At 46.9% G+C, this 23,339-nt stretch overlaps 1 protein-coding gene across 1 annotated transcript in view; it reads right to left on the reverse strand.

Annotated features, from left to right (window-relative positions):
* MDP1 (magnesium dependent phosphatase 1) overlaps positions 1-19,612 on the reverse strand; it is a 118,392-nt gene extending 98,780 nt beyond the window's left edge. Inside the window, exon 1 of the mRNA XM_078644933.1 lies at positions 18,874-19,612. Coding sequence (XP_078501059.1) covers positions 18,874-18,910 — 37 coding nt within the window. The 5' untranslated portion in view covers positions 18,911-19,612. The remainder of the gene's footprint in view (positions 1-18,873) is intronic.
* Positions 19,613-23,339: the final 3,727 nt, after the last annotated feature.

Below are 23,339 nucleotides of genomic sequence, written 5' to 3' on the forward strand. Positions count from 1 at the left end.
ACTACTCACACTCTGCAATCAGTGTCACTCTGCTGTCACTCTGCAATCAGTGTCACTCTAGTGTCACTCTGCAATCAGTGTCACTCTAGTGTCACTCTGCAATCAGTGTCACTCTAGTGTCACTCTGCAATCAGTGTCACTCTAGTGTCACTCTGCAATCAGTGTCACTCTAGTGTCACTCTGCAATCAGTGTCACTCTAGTGTCACTCTGCAATCAGTGTCACTCTAGTGTCACTCTGCAATCAGTGTCACTCTGCAATCAGTGTCACTCTAGTGTCACTCTGCAATCAGTGTCACTCTGCAATCAGTGTCACTCTGCAATCAGTGTCACTCTGCAATCAGTGTCACTCTAGTGTCACTCTGCAATCAGTGTCACTCTAGTGTCACTCTGCAATCAGTGTCACTCTAGTGTCACTCTGCAATCAGTGTCACTCTAGTGTCACTCTGCAATCAGTGTCACTCTAGTGTCACTCTGCAATCAGTGTCACTCTGCAATCAGTGTCACTCTGCAATCAGTGTCACTCTGCAATCAGTGTCACTCTAGTGTCACTCTGCAATCAGTGTCACTCTAGTGTCACTCTGCAATCAGTGTCACTCTAGTGTCACTCTGCAATCAGTGTCACTCTAGTGTCACTCTGCAATCAGTGTCACTCTGCAATCAGTGTCACTCTAGTGTCACTCTGCAATCAGTGTCACTCTAGTGTCACTCTGCAATCAGTGTCACTCTAGTGTTACTCTGCAATCAGTGTCACTCTAGTGTCACTCTGCAATCAGTGTCACTGACTGCAATCAGTGTCACTCTGCAATCAGTGTCACTCTGCACTCACTGTCACTCTGCACTCACTGTCACTCTGCACTCACTGGCACTCACTGGCACTCACTGGCACTCACTGGCACTCACTGGCACTCACTGTCACTCACTGTCACTCTGCACTCACTGTCACTCACTGTCACTCACTGGCACTCACTGGCACTCACTGGCACTCACTGTCACTCACTGGCACTCACTGGCACTCACTGTCACTCACTGTCACTCACTGTCACTCACTGTCACTCACTGTCACTCTGCACTCACTGTCACTCTGCACTCACTGTCACTCTGCACTCACTGTCACGAATCAGGCGGGCAGCCTGGTTCTGCACTAGCTGCAGACGGCGAATGGCATAGGCTGGGGCGCCGTTGTAGATGATATTGCCGTAATCAAGGCGCGAGAGCACCATAGCCATCACTATGATCTTTAGAGCGGGTAGAGAGAAAAAGCGAGAGATCTTCCTAATGGTTCTGAGGGAAAAAAAACTGGAGGAAACAACTGAGTTGACCTGTGAGTGAACAGAAAGTGAAGAATTCAAAAAAATACCAAGGGTTTTGACCTTAGGGACGGGGATCGGAGGGACACCAAGTGAGGGAGGCCAGTGGGAGGGGGACCAGGGACTGCAACCACCTCCGGTCAGGACTAATTCCGTCTTGTCCGGATTGAGTTTGAGGTGGTTGCAGTTCATCCAATCCTGGATGAACAGCATAACGGATTGGACGTTCAGGGATGAAGAGGAAGAATGGGAGAGGTTAAAGATTAGCTGGAGGTCATCGGCGTAATTAAACACCGTGACCTCAAGCTGCTGTAACAAAAAAATAAGGGGGTAGATGTATAAATTAAACAAAAGGGGAGAAAGTGAGGAACTTTGGGGGACTCCACATGCGACCCTACGAGGGGCAGCAGTGAAACCAGCTAGGTGGACCGCCTGAGCCCCATCACTCAGGAAGGACTCAAGCCAGGCGAGGGCCAGGCCCTCTATGCCCGCCGCCCTGACACGGGTGAGGAGGATGGAGTGGTCCACCGTGTCAAAAGCGGCGGACAGGTCTAAAAGGATGAGGGCCTGCGGAAGGTTGGTATCAATGCCCTCGCGTAGGCAGTCCATCACTGAGGTCACCACCTTCTCCGTAGAGCCCAAGCCCATTTTAAAAATTTGGATACTGCACAAACAATAGGAGGGGTGGTGTCCGTTAATAGAATCCGTAGAGCCACCAAACACTGTCGAGTGCCCAATTCTCTACAAAGTGGTTTGAGCCAGTGGGATCTAGGACGCATGTAATCCGGGCATTCGAAGAGAAAGTGTGCCACAGTTTCGGGTCTATCGGTACATAAGGCGCAGTGGCGTGATGCCTGCTTTGGTGTGTTCCATCTGGAGAGGAGATCGGCTAGGGGTAGAGTCCCTAGTCTAAATTTAATGTAGAGAGCCCGATCCATGGGGATGGTAATAATGTCTAAGTATGGCTCAAGGGCAACAACGTCTTTAATTTTCAAAAAGGCTGCGGTAGAGTTGCAGTGTCGCTGGTTGCTAATAAGCTTGGCTGAAACCCATTCCCAATAAAGTTTTTTCAGGGTCTCTTTTGGGGGTGATGAGTGTGTAGACCAACAAGAGCCCAATCCCAGGTCCCCGAGCGGATGTTTAATGTCCCTAAGCCATTTAATCTTTTGCCAGCCATCTGAGTGCATCACCTCTGTCAGCCCATCTGCGTAAGATTTTAGTTCAGGGACCCTCCACAAGCGAGCCCAGAGCAGGAGTGGTCGAAGGCGGGCCTGGTCCTTAATTGACTTACAACCTGCGTCCAGGAACACCGGAACTGTCGGGGTGCTTATCGGGATAGCCAAAAGGTCCTTGAGAAATTTGTTTTCTGCCTTAGACAGAGACTCCATGTTGCCTAGGCCCCATAACTCAGCTCCATAGAGTGATGCGGATACTGCGCGAGCTTTGTAGATATCTATTATCGGAGCTACACAATGTTTTGATGAGTTGTTGTACTCCTTTACCAGAGCTCCCCCCACCCTTTTGTGACCTACAGTCATTTTGTTAATGTGGGGGGTCCAGCTCATCGCATCGCTCAAACGGATTCCCAAATAGTCAAATTCTGACACTCTTTCAAGGGGGATTGAGTTCAGGATGGGTGGGGGGCCAAGTTTGCGGGGGGGTGCATGATTAGATACTTCGTTTTGTCCACATTGATGACAAGTCCTCTGTTTACGCAGAAATCCTGGAAGCGGTTTAGGAGCTTTTGTAGGCCTTGGGGGGTTTTCGAAATGAGGAGGGTGTCGTCGGCAAACAACAGGGTTGGGATCTTTACGCCACCCAATGTGGGGGCGTCTGCTGGTTCTTCAAGCAGGTGCTCTACCACCCCATTCACATAGAGGGAGAATAGGGTGGGGGCTAGAACGCAGCCCTGCCGGACACCCCTAGCAACCGAGATCTTATCGGTCTTTTCCCCGTTCAAACCCCATCTGACCTGGGCATAGTTGGCATTATGCAGTTTGATGAGGAGATTTAGAATATAGGGGGGCATTCCGAGACCATACAGCACCCTCCAAAGTTCCTCCCTAGGAACCAGGTCAAAGGCAGTCTTCAAGTCTATGAAGGCCAGGTAAAGACTGCCCTTGCCCAGTTCCACCACCTTCCAGTATAGTAACAAGAGTCTAAAAACCTGTTCGATGGTTCCTGTGCCTGAGCGAAACCCAGCTTGCATCTCAGACAGTATGTGGTTATCATCCACCCATTGGAGGATCCTCCCCAAGATAGCTTTCCCCGCCACCTTCTGGGTAGAGTCTATGAGGCTTATTGGCCTGTAGTTCCCTGGTAGGTCCAGACTACCCTTTTTAAAAATGGGGACTACCTCTGCCCCTTTCCAGGACTCTGGCACTGATCCTCCCTCGATAATAGCATTCAGGAGTGCAGAGATCAGCACCCCCCATTCACCTGGATAAGCTCGAAGAAGGTCCCCAGGTAACCCATCCGGGCCAGCTGCTTTTAGTGGTGTAAGAGTTTTTATCAAGTTCGTGACCTCCCGTGCGGAGAAAAGGTCTATGTCTCTGTCCAAGGTATAGGGGGGAAGAATAAAGGGGTCATTTAGCGTGCCTTCTACGGCGGAATAAAGAGCCATAAAATGATTAAACCACGACTGGGCAGTAATTGTGCAGGTCCTCAAGGTGTCATCAGGACGGTTCCTACTGCCCACCAGGTCCCAGAACCCTTTCGCATCTCTCCCTCGACTAGCAGCCAAGAGGTCCTGCCAAAAATTGACCTCCCACTCCTTCTTGGCGTTTTTTTGGCAGTGAGAATATAACCTTCTGGCCTCCCTGGTCCTAATTTGAGATTTAGATTTGACTGCTTCAACAAGCAGTTTCTTCGCTTCCCTACACTTGCAATTAAACCACCCTAGTCTGGCCCGGGAACATGGTTTCTTCCTATTAGCGCTTCCTCGGACAATAAAAAGATCACTAAGAGCCTGGATTAGGTTACAGAACCTGGCAGGCACATCCACCAACCCACCCTCAGGAGAGACAAGGGTTTCCAGGGCTGTAGCTAAGAGGTGCGTTATGGAAGAAATCTTCTCCACTGAGAGCGATAGCTTAGTCCACTTTAGCCGTCGACCACAGTTAGAGACCACTGACCTATCCGGGGCGGGGGGGACAAGCGGTTCTGCTCCCTAAACCGTTTAACCACCTATTGGTCAGGGTAAGCGAGAGGAGATTGTGATCACTCTCGACAGAGGGTATGATCACCATATCCTTTACCAAGCTCCATAGATGGACGTCAAGAAGAAAATAATCGATTCTTGACGTATGCTCGGGCCTATTGTAAGTATGGGCTCCCTCTTTGTCGGAACTAGTCCTGCCATTAAGAGCCCTCAGGTCAAATTCCATTGTTAGGGAATTGACCTGGAGCACCACTTCTGTCCATTTTTTAATTGGTCTAAGTTCTAGAGTTGGGATCCCCCACCTATTATCGTCTTCCTCTTGGTCCTGTGAGACTTCAGGGCCAAGAGGCTCGAAGGTGCAATTTAAGTCACCCGCAACCAGGGTGCGGTGCTTGTATGGGGAGGATCGGAGCATGGCCTCCAAACAGGCTATGGTGGGGGATTCTCTACCCCCCTTCATACCTCGGGCATAGATGTTGAAGATATTAGCGATAACATGCCCCTTGGCGTTTTTCAGGGTGATGTTGAGAAGATCCGGGCAATGAGTATCATGCTCCTCCACCCTACAATTAAGTGCGGAGGCTACCCAGACAATGAGGCCACCCGAAGGGTGACCCCTGCCTGTCTCAGAATGGACAGCTGGTAGATGGTGAGTAGAATATCCTGCCTTATGTAGGGGCTCTTTACTCCAGGTTTCCTGGAACAGACAAATGGAGTATTGCTCCACCAGTGCGTTCCAGTCAGGCATGGCCAGCTTCCTGTCCAGACCAGCAACATTCCAGCTGAGAACCCTAATAGGTGGGTCCGCCACAGCCGAAATGCTGCAGGGCTCGACAAGGCCAGATGGATCTGTCTCTCCCGCAGTAGGGCAAATGGTGGCAGGCTCAAATGGAGTCCTCCCCACCCTAAATTCCCCTGTATATACTAGTGCAGCCTGCTCATCTAAGGTAGTCAAGGGATCTTTGGGTTTAACAGTTATCAAGGGGTGGGCGTCTGAAAGCCAAATCGTCCGAGCCTCCTCTGGGGAGTCAAGAAGTCAATAACCCCTGGCACCCCAGCTTGGCAATGGCAAAGCTGCATGCGGTTGCACAACAGTTGTTGCTGGGTGCCATTGACCGTAAGCATAGTTTGGGGTCGGTATCACAGGGAAACTATTTATAGGATTCAAGACCGGCCGCGGGTAGAAGAATGTTAAATCTACTGCTTCAACTCCGGAACCGGTCGTGGCCTGTCCAAGGCTACATATTGAGTGGGCAGCTCTTGTGTCTTGGAAATTGACCACCACACAATCCCCCTCAACCACTTTCTTCCTCTGGCCAATCCAACCCACCCTGCGCACACCAAGAATCAGGCCATCCACACCCACGGGAAGGGGTCTGTTGGCTTTCAGCCAATGGATGACCTTATTCTTTAGAGCCTGGTGGGTTTCCTGCTGATTGTCCCTCAGGGCAGGAACCCTGGTAAGGACAACAACATATGGATGGCACTCGGGGGGGGAGATTAACTGGGGGACACTTGCGTACCACCTTTTGAGGGATAGCCACTGGATTTGGATTTTTAGGTGAACTTGTAGTTATTTTTGCCTTTGGAGCCGAGGCTACTCCCCTGGCAACAGTGGGTGGAGCGGAAGGTGGTTTAGAATTGTGACCAGCCCCTCCATCTTGCCGCTTCTTTTGAGCAGGATTAGGTTTAGCTGTTCTCGCTGCCGGGGGGGTACTAGCATGAACCTGGACAACATGGGTAGTAGTGGTCGGCTTGGCCGGTTTTGCAACTGCCAGTGGTGCTGGTGTTGGAGTCATCCCACTGGCTTGTGCAAGCGCGGGTGATGCCGGTGAGCGTCCCTGTGTTGGGCCTGCTAAATTTACTTTCCCCTCAATCCCAATTGCAGTGTCCTCCCTAAGCCTTGACTGCAATTTGATGAGGGATTTCAAGGAGAAGAAATTATCCCGGGTGGTCTGTTCAAATCTGTCAAGCCTATCCCCCAGACTCTTGACTTGGTCAATAAGCGGTACCAGCAGAGCCTTAACCAATTTCTCGAAGTGCTCTAGGGAGGACCCCTCATTTAAGGATGTAGGTAATGCCTTAACCGGGTGCAAGGGCGATGGCATTTCTGCTACTGGCCCCGAGGGGGTAGTATTCCCTAATGATACTAGCCCTCCAGCTTCTAAGAGCGTAGGACCTTTATGGGGCTGTGTCCTTGGGCGCTTGTGGAACAATGAATAGCTTCCTTTCCTAGTGCTGATAACCCTTTTCCTTTTCTTGTGAGCCCGACAAACTCGTGCCGGAGGCGACGGTTTAAGGCTTGGAGTGGGAGCCTCGTTGGGAGGTAGGGAATTGTAACCAGGAGGGGTAGCCGTTGGTGGTGTAGGTCTAGGACCCGCGGCAGTTGGGCTGGGACTGGGATGGGGTGGATTAGAAATTAGACTCTCTATCCTATCAATGCTAGCCTCTATAGCTACAATCCGTGGCTCTGCGGACAGAATCTCCGTCAAGGGGGAGATAGGGTAGTTGGAGATTGGGGACAGGGCATGTGCAACTGCTCCCAAAGAGGAGCGTTTGGAAGGAAAGGAGTCTTGTGAGAGGCGACGTTCCGTCATCACAATCTCCTTTTCAATTACCGCAGCTACCCTTGTGATAAATTTGTCCATTGTGCCAATTATTGTGTTCCCTGTCACACTTTCTCCCCCACCCCTCAGAGCTTTACCAGAGCGAGTTGACATGGTGGCCTCGAGGCCCGTAATTATTAACCGAGCCCTTGACCCAAGAACGATGGATGTAAGAGGGGTGGCCCAGCCCAGCCTCTGTCAGCCCCTGACTGCCACAGACTGCCCGCCCTTTGCTCGGGCTTCGTTCGCGTCCCGCTCGCGTCCCGCTGAGCAGACAACCGGTATTTATAAAGGGGCGTTGCAGTCGGGGGGCGTGTCTTGCTGGGGGAGCGGCCGTGCACACCTGTGCAGCGCAGGGACTCCTGGTCTTCAGAGTCCCTGCGGCGCGCGCTCTCATTAGCCTCACGATGCTCCCTCCTCCTTCCTGCAATTGGCAAGCCCTCCTGCAGCCTCGACCCCACGCCTCACGCCGCGCAGCGGCACCCGCGAAGCAGGTGCTGCAAGCTGTTGACTGGCGGCAGGGCGGTCAATCCCTCCAGGGATACGGGGAGGCTGGATGGCAAGGGAGTTGGCGTTTTCAGCGGCAGCCGACAGCACCCAAGTAAGCTTCCTCTGCAAAGACGGGTCCCGCTACAAGTTGTGAGACTTCCCGCTTTTAGTTCCTGGTCAGCCGGGGGGCGTGTCTTGCTGGGGGCGCGGCCGTGCACACCTGTGCAGCGCAGGGACTCCTGGTCTTCAGAGTCCCTGCGGCGCGCGCCCTCGTTAGCCTCGCGGTGCTCCCTCCTCCTTCCTGCAATTGGCAAGCCCTCCTGCAGCCTCGACCCCACGCCTCACGCCGCGCAGCGGCACCCGCGAAGCGGGTGCTGCAAGCTGTTGACTGGCGGCAGGGCGGTCAATCCCTCCAGGGATACGGGGAGGCTGGATGGCAAGGGAGTTGGCGTTTTCAGCGGCAGCCGACAGCACCCAAGTAAGCTTCCTCTGCAAAGACGGGCTAATTACATATTCCAAACCTAGTGGCACAAGGCAGCAAAATACAATAGAAACTTGAAAACTATTTTAAGTAACTTAATGAAAAACAGCTCATGATGAATGTGTAAGGAACGTGTCGCTGCACTAGCTTGTAATGTATATGCGAGTTCATGTGCATGCTGACCAGGTTTCATGTTTGGGCAAAATTGCGGGCCGTGCCGTGATGTGATGTTCCTGAAAGCACTCCAAGTGATGCCACAGCTAATAAGGCAAGTCAGTCTTTGCACACAGGCCAGGGCTGAATGTGGTGCGAGAGACCGTGCTTGCAGGAGGTTGATTGGTTGTATAAGGACATTGTAGCATTAGCTTATCTATCATATTCAGTAGTGTGAGCTAGAGTTAGTTACTTCGATTGAGATGAGAGCTTATGATCTGAAGCAGTTCTGTACTGCGTGTTGACATTATGCATTTTAGAACTTTGTTTGTGTCTCTTGGATCATTAGTTTTTGGTGCTAAATGCAGCAATGTTTGCAGGAATAAAGCTTGGCATAATTTGCCGCTGAATGTGCCCTATCATTTCTGGCGCGTGCACATACTTGATCATCCACACTGGCTATCCTGTTGTGCTTCCCAAATTGAATTAGGGAAGTTTCTGCACAGCAATTGGATACCATATAAGTGACCAATAAAACTAAAATGAATTTCAGGATACTGGCCAACAGAAGAGTGAGGGAAATACACTCCCCATCTATAAACATCACGCTCTTATATGAGTTTCATTAATGAACTTCAGGAGTGTGAAATCAGCGCACATGGTGTTGGAGCAGAGGGGAACAACCCAGAACCAAATATATATTTTTACTTGGGTGGTAAAAGCCCTTGCGTACAGTACAGTGGAAAATTTGGAGCACACAAACTAAATCTGTGATGCAGGATCCCTCAACAAGGGAAATTGGGATACGTGAATGGTAAAAACATAGCAATACTCGCGGTTGCTTGCATCATAGGGTGGAACATGCATACAGATTGTGTCCGATTGTGCACTAGGCGTCAGTGACATGGGAGCCAGCTGGAAAGGAAAAAGTTAGATGGTGATTCCCAGGATGTCCTAGGCTACACCCGTAAGATATGGGAGGGGATGCCAGAGACTGAATAAAATCCCGGTAACAGAATTATTGAGGAACATACAGAAAACAGCTACATCAGCACATAGGTTTGCAATTGTCTAAAAGACGCCGGATGTCAAATATTACAGTATTTGCATCTTATCCTCTTTACATTCATGCAGTTTGCTACCTTCATGCTTACAAAGGGAATATGAGGGACTGAATCCAAGGCACCCTTATCCCACTAATATGTCACACAAAAAGCCATATTAGTCCGAAAATATTGGCAATTCGGCCGTCTTGTAGTGATTACAGGCTGGAAGGTTTTTAAAAAGTTTTTCCGACCAATTTCTGAATTCTGTTTCGCAAAATCTGGATTTGCTGATATTTCCGAGTGCAAATTGTGTTTAGTACTTGCTTAATTCCTCTGAAATGTGTGATATTCACAAACATTTAGAAAGGAAATTGTCACCCTTGGTGTCAACCTTATGTGTAATCCTATATAAAGAGTAGAAGAAACTATGTTTCAAGATATATATATACATTTCAAGGGAGTGTAAGTAAATAGGGTTCCCTTCTGGAAAAGGTTTCCAAATAGATTAAAAAGTGAAAGTTATACATGTTAAATGCAATAGGTCTCGCTTTTGTTAAAGTTAGAACGGTTGCTGTTGAAAATGTTTTTTACCTTTATTTTTTTATTTGCAGGGGAGTTCTTATATTTGCAAATCACAATTGCCAATAGTATAAAAAAGCTGAAGTAAAAAAACGGTCATTTTTAACACCAACAGCCATAACGTAACAAATGCAAGACCTATTGTATTGCAAATGCTCGTTTTAATATTTTTGGAAAGAGACAGCACTAGTCTGCCTCCTTACCACTTCCTGCCTCTGCTCACTGCAATCTGGGCACAGTTAGGCTGCAACTCACAAGATGGAGGAAAATGATGGATAGGTTAGCGGGATCTTCACCCACTAGTAGCACCATTGTCCTGCTTCATCATTGGATCCTCACCCACTGCACTTAGTGAGTGGGTGGGCTCAGCATGGTTTGTAGGGGGAGCTCTTACTAAAACCTATGTGCAAGTTAAAAAAGCCTCCAGGGTCTCAATTCCTGTTTATTAATAAGGTCCTTTAGCTGGGATAAAAACAGTGTGATGTTCAAAGTGTGCAATGACCCTAACACCTATAGCTCAGTAAGGTCGGCATGCAAGTGTCTATTGTTTAAAATAGCAGTCATTTTTATGCGTCCAAGATGTTGCACCATTGTCACCCTTCAAGTGATCTGCACAATACCTGCAGTCCACGATGGTTCTCTTTTTGTACTTTGAAAGATTCAGGATACTTCTTACATGCTTCGAGTAACTGTGGCAAACAAAAGCATGCACGTTTTTGTGGGCAAAGAAACAATGAACATCTGGGGCAAGATGGCGGCCGCTTGAGTGGCCGGTGCACAGCAGTTACGGCGAGGACGGTAACTCGTATGAAACCCTTTGTAAAACGCACTGCTGAATAACCCATCACGCATATCTGGCATACCTTGCTTTGAGGCTTCTTTCGGCGCTGAAGTGAAGTAATGTGGCTGACCCTCGCACGGCTCGGGTCTTCGAGGCAGCGTCTGAGGGCTGTGCTGCGGGCGCTGGAGGCTGTCATTCCCGGCTGCCGCTTCGAGCAGAGAGGTGGGCGGTCTCAACTGCCGAATCGAAAACAGCCGCGGAGCTCGTTTCGGTGTCGGTGTCAGTGGAGTCAGGAGAGGAAGCAGAAGCCCTTCTGCACCGTGAGCTGCTATCAAGCTGATTTTCGGCAGCAGAGGAACGAAATGGCTCCTAAACAGAACCCCAGCTCGAAGTCGAGCAATGCCAGAAAGAAAGCTGCAAAGGATGAGGCAGAGGTTTTAATGACTGACCCCACGCATGGAGAAGAGCTTCCCTTACAAGACCAGCAGAGAAAGAGACAGCAGGGGGCCCCCCAAGACCCGGTTAGCTACCGCTATTGTTTTGGATCTGCTGGTAAAGGCTGGTAAGGAGAAGGGGCAGAAGGTTTTGGGAGGAAGTGCTCCCTTGGTTCCGCATGATCTACCTGGGAACTCTGATGCACCCCATATTCCCCAAGCACCTGGGGGAGATCCCGTGGAAGGAACACCTATTGAAGTAGGTTGCATTAATGAGGCACTACCTTGTAGTAATAAAAATCTGGAGATTACGAGTGATGGGGAGATTAGATCTGCGGGAGTAGAAGGTATACCCAGCTCATTAGAAACCTTGTTAGAACCCCCGGCTGAAAATGAAGATATGATTGAGGGGGGAACAGCTGAAGCCGCTGGTGAAAAGGAGAATGACCCTAGTGAGCCTTTCTTTTCAGTCTCCGAAGGCGGAGGTGAGTGGTCTGAAGAGGATGAAGAACACAGCTCTTGTGAAGAGTCAGAGACTGACCCCGAGAGCGATATGCCGCCCACTGCCATGAAAACCAAGAAGGCTGCCTGGGGACAAGAGCAAAAGCAAAGTGAATTAAGTTGGGACCACTCCTCTGCCCTGCCTTTAATAGGTACTCCCCTGATGGAACAGACACAACTATCCCTGTTGGAGTCTATACACCAAGAGCTTTTAGCTCACAGAGAGGAAACGCGTCAGGATAGCCGGAAATCGCAGGCTGCGATGCGGAAAATGCAGGGAGTGGTGCGGAAACTCTCTAAAGCTTAATGTGCCACTACGGGAGATAGAGTGTCAAACCTTGAGGAGCGTGTGGTAGCAACAGAAACCGAGGTGGCAGGAGCGGTATCTAAGGTCGATGCTCAATGCTCTCAGGTGTTAGACATACAGTGGAAGCTGGAAGAGATTGAAAATCGGCTTAGAAGGAACAATCTGAGAGTTTTGGGAATTCCGGAGGGAGCCGAAGGTTCGGACATAAGGGCCTTTATCATTAAACTGTTTCAACAAGCCTTCCCGGAGCTATCAAGCTGGGACTGGCCCAAAGAACTACAAAGAGTGCACCGATTTCCCTTTAATCAGAGAAGGAGCGCCAAGGAAGGGGATAAACCCAGAGCAGTACTGATATTTCTGGGTAATTTTGTCCTTCGACAGGCGATCGCGGATAAGGCTAGACCCGATGCCAGGAGAAATGTAGATGGGGTGTCGTTCTTTGTTCGCCCAGACTTCTGCCACGCAACTGTGGAGAGACGTTGGCGTCTTAGGGGGTTGATAAAACCCTTTCAAGATAAGAAACTTCAAGCTTATTTGATTAACCCTGCACAGTTTAAAGTAATTAATGAAGGGAAAACGATGTACTTTTCCTCAGAAGTGAAGGCTAAGGAGTATCTAGACAGTCTGGGCAAATAGATTCTGATAAACTGGTAGTTTAATTGATTACAAAGGTATAAGGGTATAACAGGTATAATTTATTTCATTTTTTGCTTACTGGTTAGGGTTCTCAGTGCGTAAGACTTTTCAATGTACATCTGAATGTACTTTTTGTTTCTCTTTTGGGTTTCGGTGGTTTTTTATTTCCTGAAATGTATTTCTAGTTGTCCTCGCCGTAAACTATGCATTTCATCACATGCACAGACTAGATCTGTGCGCCTTACGGTGTGGGGGGTGGGGGGTAGAGATAGAGGGGTTGGGGAGTAGGAGGGGGGAGGGGTGGGGAGGGTGGAGGGGAGCAGATGGTAGAAAATGAAAAATGGGAATATAAAATGCATTACTGTTTTGATTGATTTGTCCGGACAAAAAGAGCAGACAATTAAGGGTAATAGAATTAAGCGACAGGGCTCACAGGGTCATCAAACCAATAGCTACGATGTTAGACTGTAATATCTGCACACTGAATGTGGGCGGTCTTAATGACTGGAGAAGGAGACAAAGGTTGGCCCACTTTGTTAAATTCAATAAAATAGATGTACTCTGTCTCCAGGAGACGCATCTCCCTTGGGCAAAGAGGCACCTTCTGTTCTTAAATGGTTTTGAGCTAGTTGCATGCTCCTCACAATCTACAATGATCAGGGGGGTCGCCATTTTGGTGAGGAAATCCCTGTGTGGTGTCAAAAGGGTGAAGACTGACAGTCATGGGAGATGGGCTATCTCAGAGTTGGAAATTGGCGTAACTTTATGTGTAATTTATGGCTCTAATGGAGATGACCCAGAGGTTTTTGATTTTCTGGAGATCGAATTAGCTGGCTGGCCGGGACCTCTAATAGTTTGTGGAGACCTAAATATCTCAGCAAACTGGGGGAATAATGCAAAGTATGGTGGTCGAAAACCCAGGGTTTACAGGGCAATTAAAGCACTTATGGGATCACTGGCCTTAACCGATGTCTGGGGCACTAAAGAACCACAAAACTCCGGCTTTACATACTTCTCGAACCCAGCCCAGAAGCATTCTAAATTGGACTATTTGTTTATTTCCTCTTCAGAAATCAATAAAGTTACCATCACTAGGCTACCGAGGGTGTTGTCGGACCACAACCCATTGGTAGTCTTGTATAAAAGGGTTGGTAGTCAAAGAGGTAAATCCCCTTGGACCTTTGAGAGGAGACTATTGGCAGACCTAAGATTTGTAACTCATTTAAAGAACTGGTCGGAAGCTTTTTTTGATGCTAATAGATATAGCGCCTCCCGAAATATAGTATGGGAATCTTTCAAAGCGGCTTTGAGAGGCGAGACCATTAGTTTTTCAGTAAAAATGAAAAAGGAAGATAGGTTGGAGGAAACCAAACTGTTGGAAAGACTATCAAATATTGAAGAAGAGCATATCAGGGTTATAGCATCAGGTGGTGATGGAAACAATAGCTATAATGCCCTCTCCGCTATTAAGGCACAGTTACAGAAATTGATCACTCAAAAGGCTATAGGGGAATATCAGGCCACTAGAACCAATCGTTATGAAACAGGCGAACATGCCGGTAGAGCTCTTGCTCTCCGCTTAAGACAAGAGAGGTCCATAAATGTAATCTCAAAGATAGTGGAAAGGGGTAAAGAATATACTGAAACTAAGGAGATTCTAAGTGTTTTTAAAGAATTCTATAAGAAATTGTATGATGAGGAGAGTAGGGTTGGTGAACAGCAAGATAGTTTGCAAGATTCAGGACCACGCCTTGATACCTTATTACGAGAAGAATTAGATAAGGATATTACACAACTGGAGATTAAGACGGCCCTACACGATCTGGCATCAGGGAAGGCTGCAGGCCCCGACGGTATTCCCTTGGAGGCCTATAAATGCATAGAATCGGAAATCATTGTTCTCCTGGTAGATCTTTTTAACGGGATAGCTTTCACAGGTCAGACCCCGGATTCTTGGAAAGAGACGAATATTATTATATTCCATAAAAAGGGTAAACCCACTGAGAATCCGGGGTCATACAGACCTATTTCGCTTATCAATTCTGATACGAAGCTATATTCTAAGATTTGGGCTTTGAGGTTGGGCAGGATCATAGGCGGTCTTGTCTCTCCGTGGCAGCATGGGTTCGTCCCCGGGCGTGGCACGACGGATCATACCAGCAGAGCTATTGCTCTATTTGACGCCCATGCCGCCACAGGGGGGGGGGGGGGGGGGGGAGATGGCCATGATCCTGCTCGACGCAGAAAAAGCTTTGGACCGGGTGGTCTGGGGCTATCTTAGCAGGAAGAGGGTTTCGACACAAAACTATAAGAGCACTTAAGGCAATGTACCAAGATCCAGTTGCCAGTGTGACGATTATGGGTGAGAAATCGAATCTGTTTTCTATAAAGAGAGGAACCCGTCAGGGATGCCCGTGCTCCCCGATTCTCTTTTCCCTTTTCATTGATCCACTAATTCAGGCTATACTAGGGTGTCCTAGGTTAAGACCAGTGGTTTTTAACGGATATGAAAATAAAGTTTTAGCTTACGCGGATGATATCGCGGTATTTTCATCTGATCCTCAGCAGGCAATGGAGGTTATGTCCGATCTAACGAAAAAATTTGGCGCTAGGTCAGGATACTTATTAAACGAAGCAAAGACCCAGATCATTTGCACAAGGAATATTGTGAAAGTTGATTCTAGATTTGTGGACGCAGCAGTTTATCTAGGGGTAACAATCAATGCTAATGTAGATAAAATTGTGGAAGATAATTTTACACCACTTATTAAATCAATCAAATCCGATCTGAGAAGGTGGGGCGGGCTACATTTATCATTGATTGGGAGGGTTAATGCTGTCAAAATGACTTTATTCCCTAAAGTATTATATTTATTTCGAGCCATTCCATTATTTCTTGAGGAGAAAATAATCGCGAATCTAGAGTCAATTCTTATTAAATTTATTTGGCAATTTGGGAAAGTTAGACGGTCCACTAATCGGTTGTCCCTACCAAAAGATAGGGGGGGTTTGGCTCTCCCTAATTTAAAGCTGTATCATTGGACCTGCCTCCTGACCCAAATGACTGTGCTTTTCCAGCCAGAGACATTTCTAAATGACGTAACCTTAGAAATTGAGCATCCTCCTTCCATATTTGTGCTACTGTTAGGAAGGAAGGCGCTGGGGCTAATGCTTTGTGAGATTGACCGTAGATTCTATAAGAAGGCAAGGTATAAGATTATTGATGGTGTCTGGCGAGTTTGGATGGGCTGTAGAAAGTTTTGTAACATCCCCAAAATTAATCCATACCTACACATTTATAACTCTAGTCTCCTCTCAGCGACAGAAGCAGATAGGACTTTCAAAGTATGGGGAGGGTTGGGCATCAAATCATTGTGGCAAGTAATGGACGGAGAGGGAGTAGTACGTTTTGATGTTTTACAAAATAGGTATGGAATCCCCGACAACCATTGGTTTGTCTATACCCAACTGATACGCTCATTGAAGGCTCAGAGACCAAAATTGATATCCCCCGGTATTTGTCCCTTATTGGAGGCTATGACTAGAGGGTGTAAAAAAATTAGGATCTTGTATAACATTTTTATCTCAGAGATCCAAGATGATGTTGATAAGACTGAGGTAGCCTGGGCCAGAAAATTGGGCAACCCAGATATAGACGTTGATCAGGCCCTTCTATTGAATAAAAAGATTTTTAGAGCCACGAACTTAAAGGCCAACACTACAAGACGGTGTTTAACCTGTACTATACCCCGGCGAAATTATTTGCTTGGGGGGTTAGGACTGACGATACGTGTCCAAGGTGTGGGGATGGCCAAGCAGACTTATTACATATGTTTTTTAATTGCAACCTTTTAACCCCTGTTAAAAATGAGATTGAAAAATTTTGGGAGGGGCTGCTAGGTCTTAAGATCGACCTATCCCCTACCCTAATGATTTTGGATATGGATTCCAATTTAAAACTAGGAAAAGAGGAAGAAGCACTGATTTTTATTTCTGTGGCTGTACTTAGGCTTTTAATTTCTTACAGGATGGAAGGATACGGTGGCCCCCTCCTTCCAAATGTGGCTATCTAGGCTGCTGGGAATCCATAATATTGAGTCCTGCCTATATGAACAAAAGGGACTAAAAACACGGGATTTTGGAAGAAGGCTCTGGGCACCTGTCACAGATTGGAGGAGGTTGAAGTTGTAGGAGCATTGATGAAATTTTCCCATACCACCATAACTATATTTTTAAGATCAAACTTTTATGAATTGTAAATAAGATGTATTTGGTCCTGGTGTATTGTGCTGCCAGAATATTTTTGTACTGTCGTATAACCCTTTGATTGTGTATTGGTGATGAGTCTGACTTTTTAAGAACTACTGCTTTTACGTCCGGATTTTATCTGTATTGTTTTTTTTCTTATTTACTGTAAATGCATTAATATTTCCAATAAAAAAAAAAAGAAAAAAAAGAAACAATGAACATCCAGCCACTCATGACTGTACGTGCTATTAAGGGCATACAGCGCTGGATTAGGAAATTAGGTCTATGAATGCAATAATTGTGTATGTACAAAAGTGTATTAATAGAACAAATACTAAATGGCTTTCTATAGTATGAGTAACGTAAAAGATGAATTTGAGTGTAATGGAACATTAACCCCTGGTAAGTGACTTTCAAAATGGTATTTTAAAGTGTCTTCACAGTAAAATCGCAGTAGTGTTTAGTAGCACATATGGCCCCAGCTTTAACAAGTTTGTCTTTTGAAAAAATGTATATATTAATTTTCTCAGCCAGGTAACAGACCCATATTACAAGTCCAGGATACAGAAATGTACACTGCACGGAGAGTTAGGCTTATCAGAAAGACAAGTCTAGTGCATTAATGATATGCAAGTGGAACTAGGACTGTGCTAGTTTCCAAAGTGTCGGCAGCGAATAGCAATCGGTCGGCAAGGGGGGGTAACTGAGACAACAGTGGGGATGAGAAAAAAAAAAGTCCAGTCCAGTGGATGATATGCTGGGTATGAAGGGAAAGGGTTGTAGGGGTGCTGCTCCTCGCTTATTAGGCGAACTGGGTGGAGCCCAGCCAGTACCTCAAAATCGGGTCCCTCTGCTCTGAGACAACCATCACCGGGAGGGGCACCTCCTGGGTAGCACCCAGGAAACGTGACCATAGCTGGTCCCAAAGTGGGACGTCGGCGAAGACCCTTGGCTTCCTCCTTATGGAGCGCAGTCGACTCTGACCAACGGGTCACTGCGGCCCCCCAGGCCATGTTGTAAGGGTGCCACCTTTTACCAGCACATCGTCACAGTGCACTTCGCCATGGCGAAGACCTAATTAGTGAAACAGGCTGCTGTTTTATACTTTCTCACACTTGTATATGCTTAGGGGGTCTGCATCCCAAGTGTCTTTGGGCAGGCGATTTACTTCTCTTTTCTTATTGTGTATTTGACTAACTTCCCTCACTAAAGCAGTTTGCACAATTCTTAGTATTTAAATTAGTTGGTGCTGTCATACCATACTTCTGATTACAACTACCGCACGTGCTTCTAACAAAAAACTATAGAATCTACTGAGAACTATAAAATCTCAGATAGGAAAGGCTGGTTAAATTAAAGACAGAGGAAGAAATGTTGAGCCCCGTTTTAAAGTAATCTGTTGTACTCAGATTTGCAATCCGAGTTCCTGCTAAGTGGCTGGCTAGTACAGCACTCAGATTCTAAACGGGCATTATAAACTCTCAGATTATACATTATGAACTCATGAGTACCAGTCATGGGTTACAGCAATTACTTCTACTCAGTCCAGTTACAAAAATATTCTGCTGGCTTATTGAAAAAGGGGTAGTCTAAGTGGGCATTAATGAGAACGTAGTTATGAGTATCAACCATCACTTTTAGAGCACAGCAATGCCTGAACGGTTTCACTGAATATTTCTACATAACACGTGAGCATCAAAGTAGGTTTTAACAGAAAGGCTTTAGCATTTTTAGTTTAGTCTCAGGATACTTCAATCTATCAACGGTTCACTAAAGTCACACCGATATACAAGCTGGAGGAAATGCAGCAACTGCTTTCGAGGAGCAAAAAAAACCTGAAAAGTCATACCCAAGAATCGGCAGAGGCGATGCCCTCAGTGGAGTGAACCGGTGAACATCAAATGGAGAGAAACCACTCCTGCATTCGCCATCATCTTTTTTCAGGTGTAGGAATAAGCAGGTGTGGACTTCTACAAGAGCCACTCTGTCCAGGAAGCCTGTTCATACTGTGATGCTGTAGAACGGACCAGGATTTGTCTACTTCTTTATAAATAGTTTGTTTTAAACATGTGTGACTCTGCTTTTCTTTGTATTTTCTCGATGTGTAATCGTTATGAACATAAAATATTATTTTACTTACTTACCAAGGTCAAAAACCACCAGCTTCGGGTTGTGAGACATCCTAAACAAAAAATAAGTCGAGCTGTGTGTCCGTTGTGCCGAAAGAGGGGCAAATTCTTGGGTCTCTTTCACTGTAAGAGGTTGCCTTTCACTCCGAGGACATATAAACAAAAAACCCGATGTCTCCAACTCTTTGCGAACTCTATCACTCTCTCCCTTTCGGCTGACACTAAAGATGTCCTTTGTGGTCTCTCTGGAGGTCTTCCTCGAACTCAAGTCGCCCCCAGTTTTTCTTTCACCTTCGGCGGCTCTCTTGCTTTCCCTCGGTGCTTACGCTCTCGCTCTTTCTGCTTTGGTGACAGCCTCAGGGACTTCCTTCTTCCCTCCCTTGTGAGTTCACAGTTCAGTGTGTTTGTCACACTGTTCTTCCAGATCTTACTCGCTCTTCAAGCCTCGTTGTCAGGGGATCGCTTGTTTGAGTCTCCCCTACACCTGCCCGTTCAGCCCCGGAGCTCAGCGCCGCTGCCTTTCTCATGCCCTCTTCTGCCCTGCCCACTTCCTCCTCAGCATAGAGTCACGCTGTTCCGCTTTCCTTCTAATTAAGACAGTCTAGCACGCCCACTCACGCTCAGACCATCAAGTATTATAGGCTGTTTTTCTCTCACGTTTCTATTTATTCTGCCTCAGTTTCGTTTATTCGACTCCGTTTTCGTTGACAAGAGTTATGAGCAGTCCTTTCGCCAAATCCTGCATGCATTGAATGGGTATGTCTTCCTTTCAGCTAGGATATGTTTCTTTTAGTTCTATCCTTCTTTGTACGTGTCTGTCGTCTGTTTCTATTGCGCTCCCAGACAGGGCTTTAAGTGAATGGAATGTAACAAGCACTGGTAAGTGCATTAGTTTTCGCCTACCTTACTTGTATATGATTAAGAGGCATGCATGGAAAAAGCCTTGGCAACTGCAAAATAAGCAGTAGTTTAAAACATGTACAATGTAACTATCAAGACTAACTGAAAATGTGTAATAAATTAATTTGGGCTGACCTAAGCAGTCTTCCTAAAACCCAAACACATTCATGGATAATGTGCTCTCAATAATACAGCCCCTTCTATTCTGTACTTACCCTGAGCTGGTTCCAATAAACACTACGGAACAGTTGTGAAACACTGAAAGACTGAATTATAGAACATTTACACTACTCTGAAACTAATGAAATATATAAAACATAAAACATTTCAACTACAAATGCGCATATATTAGTGGTCGGGAGGGAGAGGTCCCTAAACAAATGCCAAAAATATACAGACGGCAACACAATGGTGCTCCTTTAAGACTTGAAATGTGCCGCATTACACCGCATAATTTACCTTTTCCTGACACCTCATTAACCCCTTCAGCGCTGATGACAAAGCCAGCTCGTCATGGGCGTTACCTGCGCTACGTGCATGACGAGCTGGCTTTATCACGTAACGCGGGTTTTTTTAAAATCCAGCGCGCAGCGGGAAAACCCGCTGGCGCGCATGCGGTTAAGTCAAACCTGCTTTTCGTCCTCTCCTGCTGGCTTATACTAGTCAGACCCCCCAGGATATAGCGGCATGTGTAGGAGAGTAGGATCTACTTCCTATGGTCACCCCCACTTTTTGCTTTGATTCTCTGGTTTTTCGACTTTAATGTGGCTGTGGGCCTGCTAATCAGACCCACAGCCCAGCTGTTCACTCTCTAAATTGATACCATGCACTTTAGGTGCATATCAGATTGGTTACTGGGTCACCCTTGTGAGCCCCTGTATAGTGTCATCACGACATGCTAGCAGAACATCAAGTTAAAATAAGCTGTAGGTCACACAGCATGCAGTTGTTAGAAATGGAGGTTTTACGTAACCGACGTATGTAATGCATCACCTGTAGGTCATAATGGTGGGCGGGGATACACTTAAACACTATGGTTCACAAGAGCAGTACTAGTTCGTATTTGAACAGAACAGGCGCACCACAGCACGCCAGACAAACAGAAGAGATGTAACTTTTGTTTGGATATGGAGACAGACAAACGAGAAACCATTATTTTTACTTGATGTTCTGCTAGCATGTCATGGTAAGTACATGAAATGAGATTTGGGATGACCGTTGTTAGTTAAAAAAACGGCAGTATTTAGAACAGAGCTACGGGGTGTGCTCAGGTCCAGATAAAGAGGCATTTCGTGAAAGTGAATAAATACTGCAGGTTTTACATAGTGATGTATCATTGATTATTAGAAACGCAGGATGTAGAGACCAGTTAGTTTGTTTTCTGATAAACTGTCATGTAAAACCATATTGTAATGAAATTCTCTGCATAATGTGATTAAATGCATTTATTGATTTGTATTTCTAGAGGCCCCTGATGAAGGGAGTGTTACTCCTGAAATGCATTGGGCTTACGCAAATAAAACATGACATGAAATTAATCCCATGCCTTTGAGATTCTGTGGAATTTGGATGGTATAACTAATTGGATAAAATGAATTAAACAGAAGAGCAAACAAGGAGTTAAATTACAGAAAAATGAATATATGAGACAGTAAAAGAATGGATAGCAATTTAATTCATTGGATTCAAGCCAATTGGTTGCTGTGCAGCTTTGTAGGGCCGAAATCGCTTCCCTCGTGATGCAGTTATTGTTGCAGCGCAATGAGGCGAAGCGCGGAGAAAGTTTTGCATGCCAAAAACGTATGAATGGATAAATTGGAGGAGATGAGTTAAAGAACAGGATTACGCAGGTGTGCATCTCACTCACAGTGAATTCAACCCCTGTATATTGTACCATAGGTACCCAGGGCATAGGTGCACCCTAGGCCTACCAGGGGCTGCAGCATGTATTGTGCCACCCCTGGATTGCCTTCGAAACTGACACCACAGGTCTGTTCACACAGCCTGGGTAAGGTGGTGTAATCACCCCTTACTTAGATATTGTATACCTATATCTACCTTTACATATAGACACATATACACCTATAAGCCACTTCTATGGTAGGCCTCGACAATCCTGGAGGCAGAGTGCTTGGTTTTATGTGAGAGGGTGCTCTGGTATGAGCTGAGCCCCTCTGCACTTTCAGAGCCATCTCCTTATAGCTGTTCTATGATATGGCCATACCATCTACTCTTAAGTGCATTACAATCCTCGCGCTTAATGCTAACTTTGGTTTAGCTTTATCAAAACATGTCGTGTAAGGTGTCAAACACTTTGGAATACTAAAATTCTGGAGGCGGGGTAGCATTCCACACTTCTAGAGGGAAAAGACATGTAGTTTACCGCTTTACTCGGTTAAAGTTAAACAGAGCCTCAGCATCACAAAATGGATGCTGCTGCCACAGACACGAGTCTGACCTCCTGCTGCTGGACAAAACTCCGTCAGGGGAGGCCTGGACAATAGGTTTCCTGCCCAGGGAGGTGCTGGCACCTCCCCAGACAGGGGTTTTGTGTATCGGGGCAGGGAGGGCTGCAATCAGTGAATGCATCTAGACACTGCCTGGGGCACACAAGGTGCTCCATGCATAGCCCGGTTCAAACCAGGTGCTGGGGCACTCCAGCCCCAGCTCTGGCGCAAAACTGGACAGAGAAAGGGGTGTAACCACCCCCTTCTCAGGTCCACGCATAGGAGGGAACTAGTCAGGTAATCCAGCCCCCATCCTTAGTATAAGTAAAGGAGTTGTGTCCCCAGGACTTTAGATTATCCTGGACAAATCTTTGTAAGACATATCTTGGACCTTCGACATTCTATTTCGACTGGAAGATGGAAGACATCTCCCTTGTGGTCAAGGAGTGACCACCCTGTTCAAACAGGCACCAACAGCAACTTTGCCAGTCTGCAGTTTCAAGTCTCCCATCGGAACCTGAAGACTGTGCGACTCAAGAACTGGACTTCCAGACTTCTCTGACCCCGACCCACATCCACAGCAAAGCTGAGACCTGTGGCGGACACGAGAGACGTGGGACCGGACATCTTGGACATCCTGCATTTTGCTAACTGCACTCCTTTCCTGAAGACTCAGTAAGTTGTGCATTGGGGTACAAGAAGCTCTAGCCCCGAGCATCATCTGTACCGAAGCCCAGGCCCCCACACTCTACGAGTGTCCCGTGGGCCTTGCCTTCACATTCGTGCTCAACATGTCTTCCTGGTTCCTTGCCCGTTGGCTAGTAAGCCCCTTGAAGATACCATCTTGACTTTTTATTGCTATCCTGGTTGCTCCAGGCTTGCTCCAGCTTCCCTCAAAAGGGGAAATGCCACAGACTTTGCTGGTCTGCACCAGAGCCAATCTCAACCTCCTGCGTGGGTTGCAGTTGCCAAGGCTTGTTGGGTCCAATCCGGATACCGACACAACAGTCATCTAGATCTATTGTGGGACATCTCAAATCCATTTCCTGGTCATCGTCAATGCCTCTTGGACCTCGTGGCTGAAGAGACAAGCTCACCTTCTTCACCTTAAAGTACCCAACATCGCCTGGTTCC

Source organism: Lissotriton helveticus, chromosome 5_1 (genome assembly GCF_964261635.1).
Source record: "Lissotriton helveticus chromosome 5_1, aLisHel1.1, whole genome shotgun sequence".
Classification (NCBI taxonomy): domain Eukaryota; kingdom Metazoa; phylum Chordata; class Amphibia; order Caudata; family Salamandridae; genus Lissotriton; species Lissotriton helveticus.